Below are 22,908 nucleotides of genomic sequence, written 5' to 3' on the forward strand. Positions count from 1 at the left end.
CAACAGGGTCATGCTCAGGAGGACGCAACAGCATACTGGACATTGCAAACAGAAATGCCACGAACAGAACTGAAATCATTCCTCACTATGCATGTCTAAGAGACATGTCAGTTCCACACAATACATTTCTATCTGATCACCACCCAGGACAGCACCTTTCTTTTTGCCTGATTTGGACAGAGCTAGTCATCTTCACCCTGGTTATCCACAATAAGGACATGAGTCCACTAACTTCTATTATGTTACCAGATACCATCAGTTTAAGGCAGATAATAATGTTTTAAGGCAGAAAGGAAGATACATATCGTCATGTTGATATCAAAAGTAACAAATTGCTTGGATTGTTTAGTAATTGTTGCAGTAATACCGGAGTCAGAGGCGGGGTGCAAGTTGTCCTGAACCCTGGCCTGGTGGTGTGCCATTGGAGTGGTAGGTAGGTGTCCTTCCCCATTGGTCCAGGGAAAGATGTTCTCTCCATAACAGTTGAGGTTAGAATTTGGGCGTTAGGCAATCTGATCCTAGATCTGTGGTTAAGGGCAACTTCTACCCGGAGCTGTGTGAGCCTGTCTCCATGCCTGGCATTCCTTCCAGTTCAGTAGCTGACCGGCGCTGATGAGACTGTGCAACACAACACTGCAGTCCTGAACGCAGCCCTGGGTGTAGAGGCTGTTATGAGCCAATCTGAAATGGCACCCTATTCCCTATATAGTACACCACTTTTGGCCACTGGAATCTATCCAGAAGTAGTGCACTATGTAGGGAATATACGGCCATTTGGGTCTAAATCGCAAGTCTCTATGGTGCGTACTCCTTCAGCAGCTGGCCGGCTATCACCAGTCTCTGGATCTCACTGGTGCCTTCATAGATCTCAGTGATTCGCGCGTCACGGTAGTGCCTCTCCGCTGGCATGTCTGTCACGTAACCCATTCCCCCAAGAACCTGGATTGACTTTTAGTTCCACAGATAGAGAAAAAGGGGTAAATATTTAAGGGTTTAGCATCTGAGAAATGTCAGTGAATTCCATATTGATTATTGATTGATTCAGTCACTAGTTGTAGAAATAAGGACATGACAGGCTCTCTGATGCGTACCTGGTGGCCGCAGAAGGTAGCAGCCTCAGACGCTGCTAGTTTGGCCATCGCTGCTTCCTGTGGGACAGGAAGGACGAAGTACAACGTTATGTAATATGACAGAGAGGATGGTGTGTGTGGTGTGGTGTGGTGGGATGTGTACCTTGGTGAAGGGTTTCTTGGCGTCTTTTAGCATTGCAGCCTTCCAGGTGAGGAGACGAGCACTTTCAACAGCTACAGCCATGTCTGCCAGCTTGAACTGAAGCATAGAGATACACACCCTTCAAGTGGAACTGACAGTATTTTAGCATATACACCACCAGGAAGAACATGACACTGGACTGTGCGTTTCCAGGCAGTAGCAACAGCGCCTTTAGATCATTAGAACACATTCACCAAAAGCCACAAAATACACCTGAATGGATTTCTGCAAGTATGTAAATACCACAGGAGTGCTCTTACATTAGTGATCAAACAACCATGAAAAGGTAGGCCCTCTCTCTCTCTGTTATGCACATCAACAACTAATGCTAGCCAGAGCAAGATGTTATGACTGACTTGTGATCATTGCCCTTGCTAGTTTGATTGTATTGACATTCCCAGCCTTCGTTACATTAATGTGTTTTTGTCCAAAATAATGAGTCATTGAAACAAACAGTGCATCCCGAATGGAGGCAGCAAACAATGTACCAGGGAAGCTGTGATTTATAACCTGACAGCAATATTTTTTGGACTACCAAGAAATGTATTGGTGAATTATATGAATCATGCATTGAACTGCATCCATCTATTCTACCAACAGTGCCTTAGTGTACGTCATGGAATGTTGAGTCAAATAGAAACAATTTTTTAAACGTCTTATAAAGTTGGCTTTGTAGCATAAACTGAGAATTTGATCTTTTTGACTGATATTATGATTGTCTGTTTGTTTCATATCTGAAAAGTAGTTAACGCTGTCAGTTCCACTTTAATATAAACAGACACACCTTAACATTTAAATAAACTTTTACACACACACACACACACACACACACACACACACACACACACACACACACACACACACCACACACACACACACACACACACACACACACACACACACCTGTACGGCCTGCAGCTTGCCAATGGGAGCGCCGAAGGCGGTGCGTTTGTGAGCGTAGTCCGCAGCACAGTCTAGAGCAGCCTGAGCAATACCCAGAGCCTGGGAAGCTATACCTATACGCCCACTGTCCAGGGTTTGCTGTGGGAGAGGAGAGGGGAGAGGGGGGGGTCAGTACCAACAGACAAGCACATAATGCACACACACAACCAACACCCCACTCCCACCTATAAACCAACCATAGCTATCTTGAAGCCAGATCCTCGTGGTCCCAGCATGTTGCCCAGGGGTATCCTACAGTCCTCCAGGATGAGGTTGGCAGTGGAGGTTGCTCTGATGCCCAGCTTGTCCTCCTTCTTCCCCAGGGACAGGCCAGGATGGGGCATGGGCACCAGGAATGCACTGATACCCTATGGAGGAGGGGGGGGGTGACAACACACTGAAATGCTTGTATAAATTACATTGATTATAATATCAAAATACTGAGAAACAGAGAGAGCGAGTAAGTGAGTGAGAGAGGGAAGAAGGAATATAGGGGGTTTCACTATGACTTGACTTCAACAACGATGTATCTAACCTTGTGTTTGAGTGACTTGTCAGTGGTAGCGAATACGACAGTAGCCGAAGCATCCCAGCTGTTGGTAATCCAGGCTTTAGTCCCGTTCAACACCCACTCCTCTCCCTCCTGTCTGGCTAACGTAGACGCTGCCCCTGCATCACTACCATTACCTACACAGAGATGGGGGAGAGAAAGAGAGAGAATCAAGAACCACTCATCTTCCCGAGTTGGAGTGTAGTAGTAAATGGAGGGCTCTGGGGCACAGTGTGTTGTGTAGTAGTAAATGGAGGGCTCTGGGGCACAGTGTGTTGTGTAGTAGTAAATGGAGGGCTCTGGGGCACAGTGTGTTGTGTAGTAGTAAATGGAGGGCTCTGGGGCACAGTGTGTTGTGTAGTAGTAAATGGAGGGCTCTGGGGCACAGTGTGTTGTGTAGTAGTAAATGGAGGGCTCTGGGGCACAGTGTGTTGTGTAGTAGTAAATGGAGGGCTCTGGGGCACAGTGTGTTGTGTAGTAGTAAATGGAGGGCTCTGGGGCACAGTGTGTTGTGTAGTAGTAAATGGAGGGCTCTGGGGCACAGTGTGTTGTGTAGTAGTAAATGGAGGGCTCTGGGGCACAGTGTGTTGTGTGCATCTGTGGTGTACCTGGTTCACTCAGAGCGAAGCAGCCAACTTTCTCTCCAGTCGTGAAGGGAGTGATCCACTGTTCCTTCTGCTTCTGTGTTCCAAACTTCAATATTGGCCCTATGTACAAAGACTACACACACACCCCCTTTAGTATCAGTGCTAGATACAGCTACAACATAAAACACACACACTCTTACGTACGTTGTTGACCGAGACCACACATCCAGTGCTGCCGCAGCCCCTACTGATCTCCTCCACGGCCAGAGAGTAGGCCAGGTAGTCCATTCCTGCTCCTCCCAGCTCCTCAGGAACCTCTACAGCCATCACCCCCATAGCACCCAGCTCTCGCACCTGTAGAAACACACATGGATGCATTAGAGGGTGTGTGTACCTCATATTCTGTGATCTGCGTGTGTGCCTGTTTAGTGATGCGTGTTTGTTCACACGCCCGCAAATTGCTAATAACCCATCCACAACCACCTGACTGTGATTTTCACTAAGGCCCCACCCGACCCTAACACGGAAATAGGCCGATAGAAAATGAGTCAGAGAAGGCGTACCAATCTTTTTGACAGGGGATGCCGGGTTTATTTTTTTAAGCATATATATGTTAATCAACTTGTCTATAATTAGATACATGCAGCTTCTCATCTGCCATTACTGCCCTAGAAGACTAAATAATCCCTTGCTCACCAGAATGAATAAAGTAAATATAATATAAATACAGTGGGGGAAAAAGTATTTGATCCCCTGCTGATTTTGTACGTTTGCCCACTGACAAAGAAAGGATCAGTCTATAGTTTTAATGGAAGGTTTATTTGAACAGTGAGAGACAGAATAACAACAACAATTTCCAGAAAAACGCATGTCAAAAATGTTATAAATTGATTTGCATTTTAAATGAGGGAAATAAGTATTTGACCCCCTCTCAATCAGAAAGATTTCTGGCTCCCAGGTGTCTTTTATACAGGTAATGAGCTGAGATTAGGAGCACACTCTTAAAGGGAGTGCTCCTAACCGCAGCTTGTTACCTGTAAAAAAGACACCTGTCCACAGAAGCAATCAATCAATCAGATTCCAAACTCTCCACCATGGCCAAGACCAAAGAGCTCTCCAAGGATGTCAGGGACAAGATTGTAGACCTACACAAGGCTGGAATGGGCTACAAGACCATCGCCAAGCAGCTTGGTGAGAAGGTGACAACATTTGGTGCGATTATGCGCAAATGGAAGAAACACAAAAGAACTGTCAATATCCCTCAGCCTGGGGCTCCATGCAAGATCTAACCTCGTGGGGTTGCAATGATCATGAGAATGGTGAGGAATCAGCCCAGAACTACACGGGAGGATCTTGTCAATGATCTCAAGGCAGCTGGGACCATAGTCACCAAGAAAACAAGGACTGAAATCCTGCAGCGCCCGCAAGGTCCCCCTGCTCAAGAATACATATACAGGCCCGTCTGAAGTCTGCCAATGAACATCTGAATGACTCAGAGGACAACTGGTGAAAGGGTTGTGGTCAGATGAGACCAAAATGGAGCTCTTTGGCATCAACTCAACTCGCCGTGTTTGGAGGAGGAGGAATGCTGCCTATGACCCCAAGAACACCATCGCCAACGTCAAACATGGAGGTGGAAACATTATGCTTTGGGGGTGTTTTTCTGCTTAGGGGACAGGACAACTTCACTGCATCAAAGGGACGATGGACGGGGCCATGTACCGTCAAATCTTGGGTGAGAACCTCTTTCCCTCAGCCAGGGCATTGAAAATGGGTCGTGGATGGGTATTCCAGCATGACAATGACCCAAAACACACGGCCAAGGCAACAAAGGAGTGGCTCAAGAAGAAGCACATTAAGGTCCTGGAGTGGCCTAGCCAGTCTCCAGACCTTAATCCCATAGAAAAATCTGTGGAGGGAGCTGAAGGTTCGAGTTGCCAAACGTCAGCCTCGAAACCTTAATGACTTGGAGAAGATCTGCAAAGAGGAGTGGGACAAAATCCCTCCTGAGATGTGTGCAAACCTGGTGGCCAACTACAAGAAACGTCTGACCTCTGTGATTACCAACAAGGGTTTTGCCACCAAGTACTAAGTCATGTTTTGCAGAGGGGTCAAATACTTATTTCCCTCATTAAAATGCAAATCATTTTATAACATTTTTGACATGCGTTTTTCTAGATTTTTTTGTTGTTGTTATTCTGTCTCTCACTGTTCAAATAAACCTATTAAAATTATAGACTGATCATTTCTTTGTAAGTGGGCAAATGTACAAAATCAGCAGGGGATCAAATACTTTTTTCCCCCACTGTACATAATATATCCTTTGTCAAGATAAACCATCCACCTGATAGGCATATCAAGAAGCCGATTAAACAGCATGATTATTACACCTTGTGCTAGAGACAATAAAAGGCCACTGTAAAATGTGTTGTTTTGTCACGCAACACAATGCCACAGATGTCTCATATTTTGAGGGAACGTGCAATTGACATGCTGACTGCAGGAATGTCCACCAGAGCTGTTTCCAGAGAATTTGTAAATTTCTCTACCATAAGTTGCCTCAGAAGGGGGTGCTCAGGAGTATTCCTGTCTGTAATAAAGCCTATTCTGATTGGCCGGGCATGGCTCCCAAGTGGGTGGGCCTATGCCCTCCCAGGCCCACCTATGTCTGCGCCCCTGCCGAGTCATGTGAATAGGGCCTAATGAATTTTTTTCAATTGACTGATTTACTTATTTAACTAGGCAAGTCAGTTAAGAACAAATTCTTATTTACAATGACAGCCTTCCTGCGGGGACGGTGGCTGGGATTAAAAATAAAAAATAAATAAAATAGGACAAAACACACATCACAACAAGAGAGACAACACTACATAAAGAGAGACTTAAGACAACAACATAGCAAGGCAGCAACACAATACAACACAGCATGGTAGCAACACAACATGGTAGAAACATTATTGGGCACAGACAACAGCACAAAGGACAAGAAGGTAGAGACAACAATACATCATACAAAGCAGCCACAACTGTCAGTAAGATTGTCCATGATTGAGTCTTTAAATGAAGAGATTGAGATAAAACTGTCCAGTTTGAGTGTTTGTTGCAGCTCGTTCCAGTCGCTAGCTGCAGCGAACTGAAAAGAGGAGCGACCCAGGGATGTGTGTGCTTTGGGGACCTTTAACAGAATGTGACTGGCAGAACGGGTGTTGTATGTGGAGGATGAGGGCTGCAGTAGATATCTCAGATAGGGGGAGTGAGGACTAAGAGGGTTTTATAAATAAGCATCAAACAGTGGGTCTTGCGACGGGTATACAGAGACGACCAGTTTACAGAGGAGTATAGAGTGCAGTGATGTGTCCTATAATGAGCATTGGTGGCAAATCTGATGGCAGAATGGTAAAGAACATCTAGCCACTCTAGAGCACCCTTACCTGCCAGTCTATAAATTGTCTCCGTAATCTAGCATGGGTAGGATGGTCATCTGAATCAGGGTTAGTTTGGCAGCTGGGGTGAAAGAGGAGCGATTACAATAGAGGAAACCAAGTCTAGATTTAACTTTAGCCTGCAGCTTTGATATGTGCTGAGAGAAGGACAGTGCACCATCTAGCCATACTCCCAAGTACTTGAATGAGGTTACTACCTCTGAGGATTTAGAGCTTGAGGTAATCATCACACCTGTGGGGAGAGGGGCATTCTTCCTACCAAACCACATTACCTTTGTTTGTGAGGTGTTAAGAACAAGGTTAAGGGTAGAGAATGCTTGTTGGACACTAACAAGAAAGTTTTGTTATAGAGCATTTAACACAAAATCCAGGGAGGGGCCAGCTGAGTATAAGAGTATCATCTGCATATAAATGGATCAGAGAGCTTCCTACTGCCTGAGCTATGTTGTTGATGTAAATTGAGAAGAGCGTGGGGCCTAGGATCGAGCCTTGGTGTACTCCCTTGGTGACAGGCAGTGTCTGAGACTACAGATGTTCTGACTTTATACACTGCACTCTTTGAGAGAAGTAGTTAGCAAACCAGGCCAAAGACCCGTCAGAGACACCAATACTCCTTAGCCGGCCCACAACAATGGAATGGTCTGCTGTATCAACAAAGATTGATGCTATACATCGTTTGACATGTTTCTACGAACGTAAATATAACTTTTTTTGACTTTTCGTCGTGACATTTTGCACGCGCTTCCTGCATTTGGAGTTGTGGACTAAACGCGCAAACAAAAAGGAGGTATTTGGACATAAATTATGGACTTTATCGAACAAAACAAAAATGTATTCTGGAACTGGGATTCCTGGGAGTGCATTCTGATGAAGATCATCAAAGGTAAGTGAATATTTATAATGTAATTTTTGTCATTTCTGTTGACTCCAAAATGGCGAGTATCTGTATTGCTTGTTGTTGTTGTTGTCTGAGCGCTGTACTCAGATTATTGCAAAATTTGCTTTCGCCGTAAAGCTTTTTTGAAATCTGACACAGCGGTTGCATTAAGGAGAAGTGTATCTATAATTCTTTAAATAACTGTTGAATATTTTATCAACGTTTATGATGAGTATTTCTGTAAATTGATGTGCTCATTCACCGGAAGTTTTGGAAGGCAAAACATTTCTGAACATTACACGCCAATGTAAAATGGGGTTTTTGTATATAAATATGAACTTTATCGAGCAAAACATACATGTATTGTGTAACATGAAGTCCTATGAGTGCCATCTGATGAAGATCATCAAAGGTTAGTGATTAATTTTAGCTGCATTTCTGGTTTTTGTGACGCCTCTCCTTGCTTGGAAAATGGCTGTGTGGTTTTTCTTGTTTAGGTGCTGTCCTAACATAATCTAATGTTATGCTTTCGCCGTAAAGCCTTTTTGAAATCAGACAATGTGGTTGGATTAACGAGAAGTGTATCTTTAAAATGGGATATAATAGTTGTATGTTTGAGAAATTTGAATTATGAGATTTTTGTTGTTTTGAATTTGCCGCCCTGCTATTTCACTGGCTGTTGAATAGTGTGTCCCACATACCCCAGAGAGGTTAAGATGCTGAAATAAATAAATCATATTTCTCCACTCCTGTTCAAAATGTAAATTTGGTGTTTGAGTTATGCAATAAAATGCTTCATTCTGTAGGAGTTAATACACAACAAAAATATAAATGCAACAATTAACATTTTACTGAGTTACAGTATATAAGGAAATCAGTCAATCGGAATAAATTCCTTAAGCCCTAATCTATGGATTTCACATGATTGGGAAATGGTCACAGATACCTTAAAAAAAAACATAGGGGAGTGGATCAAAATACCAGTCAGTATCTGGTGTGATCACCATTTGTCTCATGCAGCACAACATCTCCTTCGCATAGAGTTGATCAGCCTGTTGATTGTGGAATGTTGACCCTCTCCTCTTCAATGGCTGTTTGAAGTTTCTGGATATTGGCAGGAACTGGAACATGCTTTCGTACATGTCGATCCAGAGCATCCCAAACATGCTCAACGGGTGACATGTCTGGTGAGTATGCAATTGTGTTTGTTGCCCGTAGTTTATGCCTGCCTGCCCATACCATAACCCCACCATGGGGCACTCTGTTCACAACGTTGACATCAGCAAACCGCTTGCCCACACACGATGTCTGCCATCTGTCCAGTACAGTTGAAACCGGCTGTCAATCGTGAAGAGCACACTTCTCCAGCGTAGCGTGCCAGTGGCCATCGAAGGTGAGCATTTGCCCACTGAAGTCGGTTACGATGCCGAACTGCAGTCAGGTCAAGACCCTGGTGAGGGTGATGAGCACGCAGATGAGCTTCCCAGCGCATGTTTCAAAAAGCATTTGGCGAATGGCATGTATTTGGCGCTCGTATAGTCAAGCTCTGAAGCTTAGGCTTACGCACGAATGACATAAAAATGAAAGAAAAACTTCAATTTAGCCCATAGATATGAACTGCACAAGAATTGTGCATTTTTAATGCATTTTTCCCCCTTTATTCAACCTGCCTGCCACCCACCTGCACTTCATCCACACAATATTTCATGACCCTAAACCCACCCTTCCCGCGGATATAACCAGGGGTAGCGATGGGCTTTTGACGTTTGACTGTTCGAGTACTAGCGTAACAATTCCTCATTGAACACTGCATGGTGATGAATTATGGCGATGACATCCATTTGGTGAGTAGGCTTAATGATTCTGATGAAAATACTCTCTTTGTCTTTATCAAACTAATGTTTTTTGCGTTTTTTCAGTGTGGATCCTGTCTATGTTTATGGGGGTTATAGCCTGGGCTAACTAATTCTAAATGGCACTAGCAGTTCACAAAGTAGCCAAAGCAGAAAATAGACAGGATGCAATTATTCCAAAACTGCAGCTCGTTGTTGGAACATATTTACCTACTTCAAATCAACCAGTCCATTGTGAATTTGTGATAAAACTGTCGTCATTTGGCAAGGAGGGTAGATTGTGTATCCCATCAGAGGCATTTATGCCCACTGTTTGTATTGGCATTTCTGTAGGCCTCAGCACGCGTGTGTAGAGGGAGTGGTCGGAACGCAAATGAGTGAGAGAGATATGGAAGGGAATTTAGGGAGAAGAACTGTGTTGCCTTGGATTCTTTTTTGTTGTGCCCCGCAAATGCACATGTACAAATGAACACTAAAGAAAGTAAATTAACACTGTCTTCAAGACATTTGTGTGTGTGGGGGGGGGGGGGGCAATCCACAAAGCACATTCCACCAAATAGTTTTACAGTATTTTAATTTATTTTTATCCTCTCTGGTCAAAGATTGAGTTTTGACATCCAATCGAGGACTCAATTACTCATGCCTATAACCACAGGGACTGTGGGTTATGAGTCAACCCGAGCAGCACTAGTGTGTGTACCTGTTGCACTGGGAAGAGGTGTTCCTTGTCAAGTTTGCCAGCTATAGGACCCAGCTCTCTGTCTGCGTAGTCTCTACAGGTTTGTCTCATCATCTGGTGCATCTCTGGTAGCTCAGCTAGAGAGGACAGAGACCTACAGCCACTGACACACAGGCCCAGGGCTTGAAAGGGGGAGAAAGACATGAGAGAGAGAGGCTTTAGTATTGTAAGAGCTGCTCATGTCTAGTATGAATTAACAACATCATAACTCAACTGTTAGACAGCGTTACATGAATACAACTGCCCAGGTCGACCCTGAGTGACAACCAATCATTGTAAATAGACCCAACACACACACACCAGGAACGTCACCAGAGTTTCATACCATTCAGGGATCAGTCCCGAAGACCAGGGGCTAAGGGGTTTGCAGGTCAGAGAAAAATGTTTGCCTTTTCTAAAATCATTTCTTGCAATGCTAGATCATTTTACATGACTGGAGACAGTACAATAATATTTTATATACCACACAAATTACCTAAATGACATGTTACTCTGACATTGACATAGAGATCAATAAAATGAACGACCGAAATCTTAAATGAAACCAATAGCATTAGGCCAATGAAAAAGGTCCCACAGTTGACAGTGCATGTCAGAGAAAAAACCAAGCCATGAAGTCGAAATAATTGTCCGTAGAGCTCAGAGACAGGATTGAGTCGAGGCACAGATCTCGGGAAGGGTACCAAAAAATGTCTGCAGGCATTGAAGGTCTCCAAGAACACAGTGGCCTCCATCATTCTTAAATGGAAGAAGTTTGGAACCACCAAGACTCTTCCTAGACGTGTCCTCCCGGCCAAACTGAGCAATCAGGGGAGAAGGGCCTTGGTAAGGGAGGTGACCAAGAACCCGATGGTCCCTGACGGAGCTCCAGAGTTCCTCTGTAGAGATGGGAGAAACTTCCAGAAGGACAACCATCTCTGCAGCACTCCGCCAATCAGGACTTCATGGTAGAGTGGCCAGATGGAAGCCACACCTCAGCAAAGAGCACGACAGCCCGCCTGGAGTTTGCCAAAAGGCACCTAAAGGACTCTCAGACCATGAGAAACAAGATTCTCTGTTCTGATGAAACCAAGACTGGACTCTTTGGCCTAAATGCTAAGCGTCATGTCTGGAGGAAACCTGGCACCATTCCTACGGTGAAGCATGGTGGTGGCAGCATCATGCTGTGGGGATGTTTTTCAGCCACATGGACAGGGAGAAAAGCAGCCAACAAGTGCTCAGCATGTGGGAACTCCTTTGAGACTGTTGGAAAAACATTCCAGGTGAAGCTGGTTGAGAGAATGCCAAGAGAGTGTAAAGCTCTCTGTCCTACTATCCAGGTCTGTACCCAAACAATTTGAACTTCTACTTTTAAAAATCCATCTCTCTAAAAACAAGTCTCTCACCGTTGCCGCCTGCTATAGACCACCCTATGCCCCCAGCTGTGCTCTGGACACCATATGTGAACTGATTGCCCCCCATCTATCTTCAGAGCTCGTGCTGTTAGGTGACCTAAACTGGGACATGCTTAACACCCCAGCCATCCTACAATCTAAGCTTGATGCCCTCAATCTCACACAAATTATCAATGAACCTACCAGGTACCCTCTAAATACACCTCTGCTGTTTTCAACCAAGATCTCAGCGATCACTGCCTCATTGCCTGCATCCGTAATGGGTCAGTGGTCAAACGACCTCCACTCATCACTGTCAAATGCTCCCTGAAACATTTCAGCGAGCAAGCCTTTCTAATCGACCTGGCCCGGGTATCCTGGAAGGATATTGACCTCATCCCGTCAGTAGAGGATGCCTGGTTATTTTTTTTAAATGCCTTCCTCACCATCTTAAATAAGCATGCCCCATTCAAGAAATGTATAACCAGGAACAGATGTAGCCCTTGGTTCTCTCCAGACCTGACTGCCCTTAACCAACACAAAAACATCCTGTGGCGTTCTGCATTTAGCATCGAACAGCCCCCGTGATATGCAACTTTTCAGGGAAGTTGCATATCCAATATACACAGGCAGTTGGAAAAGCCAAGGCTAGCTTTTTCAAACAGAAATTTGCTTCCTGCAACACAAACTCAAAAAAGTTCTGGGACACTGTAAAGTTCATGGAGAATAAGAACACCTCCTCCCAGCTGCACACTGCACTGAGGATAGGAAACTCTCACCTCTGATAAATCCACTATAATTGAGAATTTCAATAAGCATTTTTCTACGGCTGGCCATGCTTTCCACCTGGCTACCCCTACCGCGGTCAACAGCACTGCACCCCCCACAGCTACTCGCCCAAGCCTTCCCCATTTCTCCTTCTCCCAAATCCAGTCAGCTGATGTTCTGAAAGAGCTGCAAAATCTGGACCCCTACAAATCAGCCGGGCTAGACAATCTGGACCCTTTCTTTCTAAAATGATCTGCCGAAATTGTTGCAACCCCTATTACTAGCCTGTTCAACCTCTCTTTCGTGTCGTCTGAGATTCCAAAAGATTGGAAAGCAGCTGCTGTCATCCCCCTCTTCAAAGGAGGGGACACTCGACCCAAACTGCTACAGACCTATATCTATCCTACCCTGCCTTTCTAAGGTCTTCGAAAGCCAAGTCAACAAACAGATTACCGACCATTTCGAAATCCCACCGCACCGTCTCCGCTATGCAATCTGGTTTCAGAGCTGGTCATGGGTGCACCTCAGCCACGCTCAAGGTCCTAAACGATATCGTAACCGCCATCGATAAGAAACAATACTGTGCTGCCGTATTCATTGACCTGGCCAAGGCTTTCGACTCTGTCAATCATCGCATCCTCAATAGCCTTGGTTTCTCAAATGATTGCCTCGCCTGGTTCACCAACTACTTCTCTGATAGAGTTCAATGTGTCAAATCGGATGGCCTGTTGTCCGGGCTTCTGGTAGTCTCTATGGGGGTGCCACAGGGTTCAATTCTTGGGCCAACTCTTTTCTCTGTATACATCAATGATGTCGCTCTTGCTGCTGGTGATTTTCTGATCCACCTCTACGCAGACGACACCATTCTGTATATTTATGGCCCTTCTTTGGATACTGTGTTAACAACCCTCCAGATGAGCTTCAATGCCATACAACTCTCCTTCTGTGGCCTCCAACTGCTCTTAAATACAAGTAAAACTAAATGCATGCTTTTCAACCGATCGCTGCCTGCACCTGCCTGCCCGTCCAGCATCACTACTCTGGATGGTTCTGACTTAGAATATGTGGACAACTACAAATACCTAGGTGTCTGGTTAGACTGTAAGCTCTCCTTCCAGACTCATATTAAACATCTCCAATCCAAAGTTAAATCTAGAATTGGCTTCCTATTTCGCAACAAAGCATCCTTCACTCATGCTGCCAAACATACCCTCGTAAAACTGACCATCCTACCGATCCTCGACTTCGGCGATGTCATTTACAAAATAGCCTCCAATACCCTACTCAATAAACTGGATGCAGTCTATCACAGTGCCATCCGTTTTGTCACCAAAGCCCCATATACTACCCACCACTGCGACCTGTACGCTCTCGTTGGCTGGCCCTCGCTTCATACTCGTCACCAAACCCACTGGCTCCAGGTCATCTACAAGACCCTGCTAGGTAAAGTCCCCTCTTATCTCCGCTCACTGGTCACCATAGCAGCACCCACCTGTAGCACGCGCTCCAGCAGGTATAGCTCTCTGGTCACTCCCAAAGCCAATTCCTCCTTTGGCCGTCTCTCCTTCCAGTTCTCTGCTGCCAATGACTGGAACGAACTACAAAAATCTCTGAAACTGGAAACACTTATCTCCCTCACCAGCTTTAAGCACCAGCTGTCAGAGCAGCTCACAGATCACTGCACCTGTACATAGCCCATCTACAATTTAGCACATACAACTACCGCTTCCCCTACTGTATTTATTTATTTTGCTCCTTTGCACCCCATTATTTCTATTTCTACTTTGCACTTTCTTCCACTACAAATCTACCATTCCAGTGTTCTACTTGCTATATTGTATTTACTTTGCCACCATAGCCTTTTTTGCCTTTACCTCCCTTATCTCACCTCATTTGCTCACATTGTATATAGACTTATTTTTCTACTGTATGTTTATTTTACTTCTGTGTTGTTGTATGTGTCGAACTGCTTTGCTTTATCTTGGCCAGGTCGCAATTGTAAATGAGAACTTGTTCTCAACTTGCGTACCTCGTTAAATAAAGGTGAAATTAAAAATTAAAAAATAAAAACAGCTCTGGTGAACATTCTTGCAGTCAGCATGGCAATTGCACACTCGCTCAACACTTGAGACATCTGTGGCATTGTGTTGTGTGACAAAACTGCACATTTTAGAGTGGCCTTTTGTCCCCAGCACAAGGTGCACCTGTGTAATGATCATGCTGTCTAATCCGCTTCTTGATATGCCACACCTGTCAGGTTGATGGATTATCTTGGCAAAGGAGAAATGCTCACTAACAGGGATGTAAACAAATGGGTACACAACATTTAAGAGAAGATTTTTGTTCATATTGAAAATGTGTGGGATCTTTTATTTCAGTCATGAAACATGGGAACAACACTTTACATGTTAAGTTTATATTCTTGTTCAGTGTAGGTGAAAGGTCACCTCCGTCCTCTCGCTCTTAACCTTTATCCCAGTGGGAGCGCGCTTGCCCGAGAAAACACTTGGGTGGACAACGAACCCGATACCTTGAAATGCGAATAGATTCATTACAATCTGTGTATTACATAGCTAATCACCCAACAAAAGTCAGTGCAAACATTGGTTACTTAACGTTAACTGGTTGCAGTCCTTACTTAACCCCATTCAAGTTCAAATGCCTCGAAAGCTATTACTAACTCAACTAAAGCCAGACTAATTTACTGCCATTGCAAATGCAGCATTCTTGTAATGCATAAAAGCTGTCAATCGTTTTTGGGGGTGGTTAGCTACCTAAGAAGCCAACTCAACGCTCGATATGCAGCTAGCTGTCGTTACTTAGCATTGGTCTTCAGCTAGCTAGCTCGTTACCAAATACTAGCATAAGCTACTGGCCGAGTAATGTAGCTAGCTTGCTAGCACCCCGGCACATGAATGTCAGTCTATTCATTGTCGAAGGATCAACACACAAACAAAATAAGTACAATATCCCTTTGTATTCGAGAGACAAATGCGCATTTTTCAATAGTTTGTATACTGACCTTTTCCAGCTTTGAAGAGCGCTGCCATGTTGTTTATGATTGGCTTGAAACCAGACAGCTGGAGTAGCTATCAACCCACGTGACATAGTTCGAGTGACGTCTGTACTTTTTGTTATGGTTATGTAGCCTACATTTCTTTACATTTTTTATTTTTTTTATTCCAGATTAACCAGTATACAACCAGACAATGATAACATATGCTAGGGGGTACAACAAATTACAGATTATACAAAGACCTTAAAAGATACACACATATTGATTGCTGTGACAGCTTTCTTATTAGAAGAATGTAGAATGGTCTTAATGTACTGCTCGAATTCCTTATAGAAAACACGGAAGAGTGGTTTTTTTATTAGTGAATTTACATTTATGAATATGACATTTTTCCATTAGCACAATTAGATTTATGAGGTAAAATTGTTTTCTTTATCTTTATTATGGTTAAGGAAACCGAGCAGAACATTCTCCCATAACAAACAAAAGTCATCAAGAATTTGAACAATTATAAAACTGTGAATATCTTTCCATAATTGTTTTACATGTAGACAATGCCAAAATAAATGCAAAACTGTTTCTGGATGCTCAACACAAAATGTACAGTTTATGTTAATGTATTTTTTGAGTTTCTTCAGGTAATGATTCACAGGGTAATACTTAAGGATCATTCTGAAAGAGACCTGTTTGACATTGTTAACAAGCAGGTATTTGTGTGGCAATAACCAGACTTTTTTCCAACAGATATTATTGACAAATGTATTCCAGTAAGTTGTGACATAAGGAATGGATACAATATACCTTTGAAATAAAGCATGTATAGATCTGTTGTTCTGAGGGAGCAAGCAGAAACACATTTTTCCTATTGGAGAGTCAACTGGATTAAGTTAGGGTAGGTCAAGAAGGTGAGGTAGCCTACATTTCTTATCAGCATTATTTAGCTACATATTTACATCAGTATAGCGGCAGCCTTATGTGCAGAACTGGCTGATGTTAAAACAAAGGGATGCTCTGTTGTAACCTAAAATGAGCTCATTTGATAATTTTCCTATTTTAATGATATTTATCATGTCTACATCTTTTTCTTTGGTCATTTTATGGGACCATTGGCCAAAACTCAAAGGTGAATATTTTAAATCCCTCATTGTTGTCACATTTAGCTTTTTGTTATAAACTGACCATAACTCCTACTTCATAGCTCTAGATAGGAAACACATTTCAAGGTCCCATTGAATAACCTTATACAAGCTTTATCTACATGCATCCTCATGGTTAGGTAATAATAATTTAAACTGTTCAATCTATAGCTTAGAGACAGGGGGACTGTGCTGTCTGTCAGTGGTGCGAGGGGCTGTGTTCAACCTTTAACCCCTCACTAATCAGATGGTCCTTTCTCAGTCTAACAGGACAGATGGAGAGGAGAGGGACAGAAGGAAGAGAGAGACAAAAACATTGGGAGAAAGCAGTCAGATAGACATAAGGGAAGAGAGAGAAAGAAACAGAGAAAGAAACAGTGAATAACAAACAGAGCGAGAAAGACAGTGAAGCACAAAATGCTGTGGTAAAAATGTTGCCACAGGCTCTGAATAAAAGTAGTCCAGGCAAAAGGAGTTCAGGTTTTTCAAAACATGTTTATTTTTTGGCATCATAAAAAGTCATTTAGGTTGTTCCAGTTGGTACGATGCTGTCATTCTATCCCTTTAGGATGGAGGGATGAGGGTGGGTGAAGGGAAGGAAAGGTGGGATAGGGTTGGAGAAATAAAAAGCGCCGGTTGGGGGGGTTGAGTGAGGGAGGGCTAGCTGGCTGCAGTTACAGCGTCCGTCCACCAGAGGTCACTCACTTGCTGGCGGAAGTGAGGTTGAAGCAACCACGCTGATGGAACTGCATGTCCCTGACGCGACGCATGGACTGGATCTGGGGCTGGAAGGCACAGAACTCGTTGTAGTGTCTGTAGTCACCACACTCAAACAGGTACTGGTAGCCTCTGTATCCGGGGTACTGGTAACCCACCCACCTGGAGAGAGGAGGAGAGAGAGAGGGTCAGTTTAGTTTAGTTACAGTATATTTAGATTTATAGTATTTCTAGGGTGTTTTTGGATTAAAATGAAGTCATATAATGGAGTTCTACAGTCATAAATGTACCTTTTGATATTTTATGACACACAAACATGACCCAGTCCTCCCCATGACTGACTGAATACTTCCCTTTATAGAGTGACACTTCCCACAAGGCCTCATGTTGTAGGCACACGGCAAGGGACCTGCAGCTCTGCCTCAGGCTCTGGGCCATATGTCACTATACTAATGTATTACTACTCTATTTCTAGCTTCTCCTGCAGATATGAGCTTTATCACTGATATAGCTGATGATTTGTCAGTTTATTTAACCAGGTTCTCAGCAGCAGAGTAGCCCTACTGCTGTGATACATATAAATATAAATGTGGTGTGTGTGTATAAGGATGAGTGCATGTGTGTGGCGTGTGTGTGTGTGTGTGTGTGTGTGTGTGTGTGTGTGTGTGTGTGTGTGTGTGTGTGTGTGTGTACTCACACTCCGCCGGGCACCCTCACGCTGCCCACCCTGTCAGTGAAGCCGTGCGCCCAGAGGGTGGGCACGTCATCCTCCTGGATCTCCATCTTATTGCCCTTGAAGTCGGAGAGCTCAAACAGACAGATCTTGTGCTCCATGCTGTCCTGTTGAGGGAAGGAGGGAGAGAGGGAAGGAAGGGAAGGAAGGAGAGAGAATGTCAGGGTACAGTGTTGGAGGTTAATTCCACTAGCTACTGTATTAGCCCTGGTCACCAGATGTTTTTGCTTTAGCAAACTCCTTTGTCATTGTCATGTTGGGAATGTGTGTGTGTGTGTGTGTGTGTGAAAATGTGAGAGTGTGTTTGTGTGTGTGTTTGGCATGTGTGTGTGTTTGGCATGTGTGTGTGTGTGTGTGTGTGTGTGTGTGTGTGTGTGTGTGTGTGTGTGTGTGTGTGTGTGTGTGTGTGTGTGTGTGTGTCCCTCACCATGCGGATGGGTCTGAGGGACATGAGGCAGTCGCTACGGTAAGAGTTGCTCCAGGTATCCCAGCGAGGGTACTCTCCCTTCTCCAAGATGAACATCTCCCCACGGAAGTTAGTCTGCTCAAAGGCAACAAAGCTGGAGAGGGGGGGCCACCAGGGACAGGGGGGGCACAAGGGGGAGATGGGGGAGAGAGGGATTAGAAGACAGGATGAAATGATTGTGAAGAACTGTGAAAAAGTACAGGATCAGTGTTTGATCTCAGATGTTAAAATGTTCTTGTGTTTTGGAATAGAATATAGTGGAGCTTACTGATTGTGTAATCATACCCTATAGGTGTGTGTGTGTGTGTGTGTGTGTGTGTGTGTGTGTGTGTGTGTGTGTGTGTGTGTGTGTGTGTGTGATCTTTCCCTGTAGGTGTATGTGTCCACTTACGGGCCGCACTCAACGATGATACTGCGCACTCTCTCCATGCCGCGGTCACACACGTTCATGCACTCGTTCTGGATCTCCATCATTCTGCCCTGGAAGTTCTCCTGGTCGAACAGCATGATCTGCAGGGGTCAGAGGTTAGATGACATCATCAACGGGAGAGGTCAAGGGTGAGACACTGTCCTTCTTCCAGAAGTATTGTATTCTTTTTTTGCCATTTTACCATAGAATTAGAATGAATATGGTGCCTTTTATTACTGCAGGTATGTAACTACTGTAGGACTCAGAGCCCTTTATAGTTGGGGCTGGTAATTACAGTAACTCAATCTATCAATCAGTTAGAAAGCTCCATTATCACTCTGACTACCTGGACAGGAGCTTCCTTCCACTAAACCCAAAGCCCCCTGTACTGCTGTGAAGGCCGTAAGATGTCTGGGGTCATCTTAAGACCCACTGACCACAACAAACCTCCTGTATAATGCTCTATCCATAGTCAATTAACCCTGCTCAAATAAAGGCTAAAGGCAAATGGCTAACTTTAGTCTGTTTGCTGCTCCCACACAATGGGTGGACATTACTCTTTTTTTCTGCAGTTACAATTTGAATCCAGCTCCTGTGCCAAGTGGGCTGTGTCTATATATAATGGAGATGTGGTGACTCACTTTGAAGTTTCCCATGCCAGGGTCTCCGGTCTTGGTGGCCTTGCTGGTGGCAGCGGGGGCGGGGCCTCCCTTGTCCTTGGCATCAGTGCCCTGACTGGAGGCGGACTTGGCGGTCTGAGACATGGTGAGGGATCAGGAGATTCTGACAGAGAGCGGGAGGGGGATGGAAAGTATGGAGGGAGAAGGGGTACAATGGAGGGAGGGAATGGAGAGAGGAGTGTGGGAAGAGAGGGGGCAAGGAAAGGATGGAGGGATTGGAGAGAGGGGACAGGGAGAGGAGAGGGATGTCAGAGGAAAGAGAGGGTGGAGCAGGCAGAGACAGTAAAAGAGTGGATTGACAGAAAGAGGGCGAGTGAGGAGGATAGAGATGCAAGTAAAGAGAGGGAAAGAGAGAATGGAGGGGGAGGTAGAGAGAGAGATTGAGAGAAAGAGGGACAAGGAGAAATACATGTAAAAACAGTCAAAACACAATCAGGTAAAGGTGTGGTATATATGTTCTTACTACAGAGTGAATGTGTGTTGATTGTGTGTTACTATTTTATTTTTGTAAATAACTGAGGCAAGACACAGAGGCCACACACTTCCATAGGATGGATCAGAATCCCCAATAAGAAAGTAACCATCCAATGTAGCAATCCAGCCTGGGGTCTGAGTGCCTCATGTAGGCCCTGAGGCCTGGGCCTCTGTTAGGGGCTCTGCCCCGCTCGAGGGTGACACACCCAGGCATTGTAGGCTGAGAGGAGTGGGCCCTTGTGTACTGTTTGCCGCTGTGGATTGTGTGTGTGGGTGGGGTGTGTCCTTACCTGCGTGTACAGCTTGTAGTGCCGTGTGGGGTAGGCTGGCTCGTGCTGGCCCCCTCAGTGCAGAGCCCTAGCTTTTATACCCTGGCAAGGGCCGAACGCCGGGGCTCGCAGGACAATAAAAACTCAAGCGTCATCAGAGTTGATCTGGACCAAAGCACCCCAGGTCATCGCATCACCCAGAACCCCCCCCCTCCCCTGTGCTGCCTGTAAGCACTTTACTGTCAATGGAAAGCCCTGACAATGGCACTTTCCCCCTCTGTTAGTGCGCTGGGCCTGTAAACTATAGCAGCATATAGAGAACAGGAATGCATAGACCTGAAGGGAGCAAGGAGTTAATCCTCTAACACATTCACATGCAGCTGCATGCACACACACGCAGACACATATGCATGCACTCATGTACAGACACACACACACACGCAGACACGTACACACAGACACACACACACACACACACAGTGTTTCTCTCTTGTCTTTCTCTTACTCTAACAGGAAAAACTTTACATGGTATAGCCATGACTGATTTACTCCGTTTCTTCTTCTTCTTCTATGCAGTTCCAAGCACAATGTGTGAAAAGTAGTTTATGAATAAAGTTATGATCACTATTCATATTTTTTTATTCTAATGATTATCGGAGAAGATGTAAAGGATATGTAACCAGGTGATAATGTCTCACAGCACTGTCTGTCTGTCTCCCACACATGTTTTACATGGATATAATGCTAATATACAGACAGTATCACACAGCATTGTAAAACACAGAAAAGGGTGTTAAAGGAGGATGAGATGGAGAAAAGGAAGAGAGAGGAGAAATAGTAGGACACTGACAAAGCCTTAATCCTTGTCTTTTCTCCTCTTTACTATTCTCTTCTTTCTCCTCTTTCCTTACCCCCCATCTCCCCGTCTCTCTCTACCCCCTCACCACTGGTCTTTATGGAAAATGTTCATGTTCTACACACATTGTCCAATCAAGTACAGGTCCCTCCATTGTATAGGTCAATGATCATGAAGTTATGGTTTTAAGAATAAAGATTACTTTTTCAATGTTGTGGGCATCGTGATCCTTGAAAGATTGATTGATTGTTTGTTTGTTTGATTGGTTAATTAATTAATTTAGATAGATAGATACAGTGCCTTCAGAAAGTATTCACACCCCTTGAATTTTTCCACATTTTGTTGTGCTATAAAGTGGGATTAAAATGAATTGAATTGTCATTTTTTTGTCAACAATCTACTCAAAATACTCTGTCAAAGTGGAAGAAAGATTCTAACATTTGTAAAAAGAATATATGAAAAAAGAAAACACTAATATATCTTGATTACATACAGTTGAAGTCGGAAGTTTACATACATTTAAGTTGGAGTCATTAAAACTCGATTTTCAACCACACCACAAATTTCTTGTTAACAAACTATAGTTTTGGCAAGTCGGTTAGGACATCTACTTTGTGCATGACACAGTCATTTTTCCAACAATTGTTTACAGACAGATTATTTCACTTATAATTCACTGTATCACAATTCCAGTGGGTCAGAAGTCTACATAAACTAAGTTGACTGTGCCTTTAAACAGCTTGGAAAATTCCAGAAAATGATGACGTGGCAGCATCATGTTGTGGGGGTGCTTTGCTGCAGGAGGGACTGGTGCACTTCACAAAATAGATGGCATCATGAGGATAGAAAATGATGTGGATATATTGAAGCAACATCTCAAGACATCAGTCAGGAAGTTAAAGCTTGGTTGCAAATGGGTCTTCCAAATGGACAGTGACCCCAAGCAGACTTCCAAAGTTGTGGCAAAATGGCTTAAGGACAACAAAGTCAAGGTGTTGGAGTGGCCATCACAAAGCCCTGACCTCAATCCCATAGAACATCTGTGGGCAGAACTGAAAAAGCGTGTGTGAGCAAGGAGGCATACAAACCTGACTCAGTTACACCAGCTCTGTCAGGAGGAATGGGCCAAAATTCAGCCAACCTATTGTGGGAAGCTTGTGGAAGGCTACCCAAAACGTTTGAGCCAAGTTAAACAATTTAAAGGCAATGCTACCAAATACTAATTCTGACCCACTGGGAATGTGATGAAAGAAATAAAAGCTGAAATAAATCATTCTCTCTACTATTATTCTGACATTTCACAATCTTAAAATAAAGTGGTGATCCTAGCTGCCCTAAAACAGGGATTTTTTTTTACTTGGATTAAATGTCAGGAATTGTGAAAAACTGAGTTTAAATGTATTTGGCTAAGGTGTATGTAAACTTCTGACTTCAACTGTGCCAGGAGCTGTGCCAGGCCCGCCACATCTGTTGACACATCTGGTTGTAACGCATATAATTCATTGGCTTGTATGCGAAGCAGTAATTGTTTCAAAACATCTCCTTCCATGTCACTGATGCGTCATGAAACAGTGTTTGATGAAGGAGTTGTCTGTATTGTTTTTTGGGCCTTTTCCCCCAGCATTGTCCCATCCATAACACAACTGTAAGTATTCAACCCCCTGAGTCAATACATGTTAGAATCACCTTTGACGGTGATTACAGCTGTGAGTCTTTCTGGGTAAGTCTCAAAGTGCCTTGCACACCTG

The 22,908-nt window shown here is 44.1% G+C and overlaps 2 protein-coding genes across 3 annotated transcripts; both read right to left on the reverse strand.

Moving 5' to 3' along the window:
* Nucleotides 1–411: 411 nt before the first annotated feature.
* acads (acyl-CoA dehydrogenase short chain) lies at nt 412–15,520 on the reverse strand. Of its 2 annotated transcripts, none has more exons than XM_014138652.3 (10): nt 15,427–15,520; nt 10,225–10,385; nt 3,556–3,705; nt 3,373–3,484; nt 2,750–2,901; nt 2,412–2,582; nt 2,176–2,313; nt 1,234–1,329; nt 1,092–1,148; nt 412–948 (listed from the first exon to the last, which is right to left on the reverse strand). In XM_014138652.3, exons 1-10 carry the CDS (start codon nt 15,452–15,454, stop codon nt 796–798), a joined length of 1,218 nt encoding a protein of 405 aa, XP_013994127.1. In that variant the 5' UTR covers nt 15,455–15,520; the 3' UTR covers nt 412–795. The 2 variants fall into 2 exon arrangements, with proteins under 2 accessions (XP_013994127.1, XP_082811797.1); XM_082955671.1 differs by lacking the exon at nt 15,427–15,520 and adding an exon at nt 13,897–14,038.
* A 1,511-nt stretch (nt 15,521–17,031) lies between these two features.
* Nucleotides 17,032–20,465, reverse strand: crybb1 (crystallin, beta B1). The gene is made up of 6 exons (XM_045692209.2): nt 20,326–20,465; nt 19,523–19,664; nt 18,864–18,982; nt 18,434–18,566; nt 17,971–18,113; nt 17,032–17,435 (listed from the first exon to the last, which is right to left on the reverse strand). The coding sequence occupies exons 2-6, from the start codon at nt 19,643–19,645 to the stop codon at nt 17,258–17,260; spliced, it is 696 nt and encodes a 231-aa protein (XP_045548165.1). The 5' UTR covers nt 19,646–19,664; nt 20,326–20,465; the 3' UTR covers nt 17,032–17,257.
* Nucleotides 20,466–22,908: the final 2,443 nt, after the last annotated feature.

The sequence above is a fragment of the Salmo salar genome, chromosome 01, assembly GCF_965601325.2.
Source record: "Salmo salar chromosome 01, fSalSal1, whole genome shotgun sequence".
Taxonomy (NCBI): domain Eukaryota; kingdom Metazoa; phylum Chordata; class Actinopteri; order Salmoniformes; family Salmonidae; genus Salmo; species Salmo salar.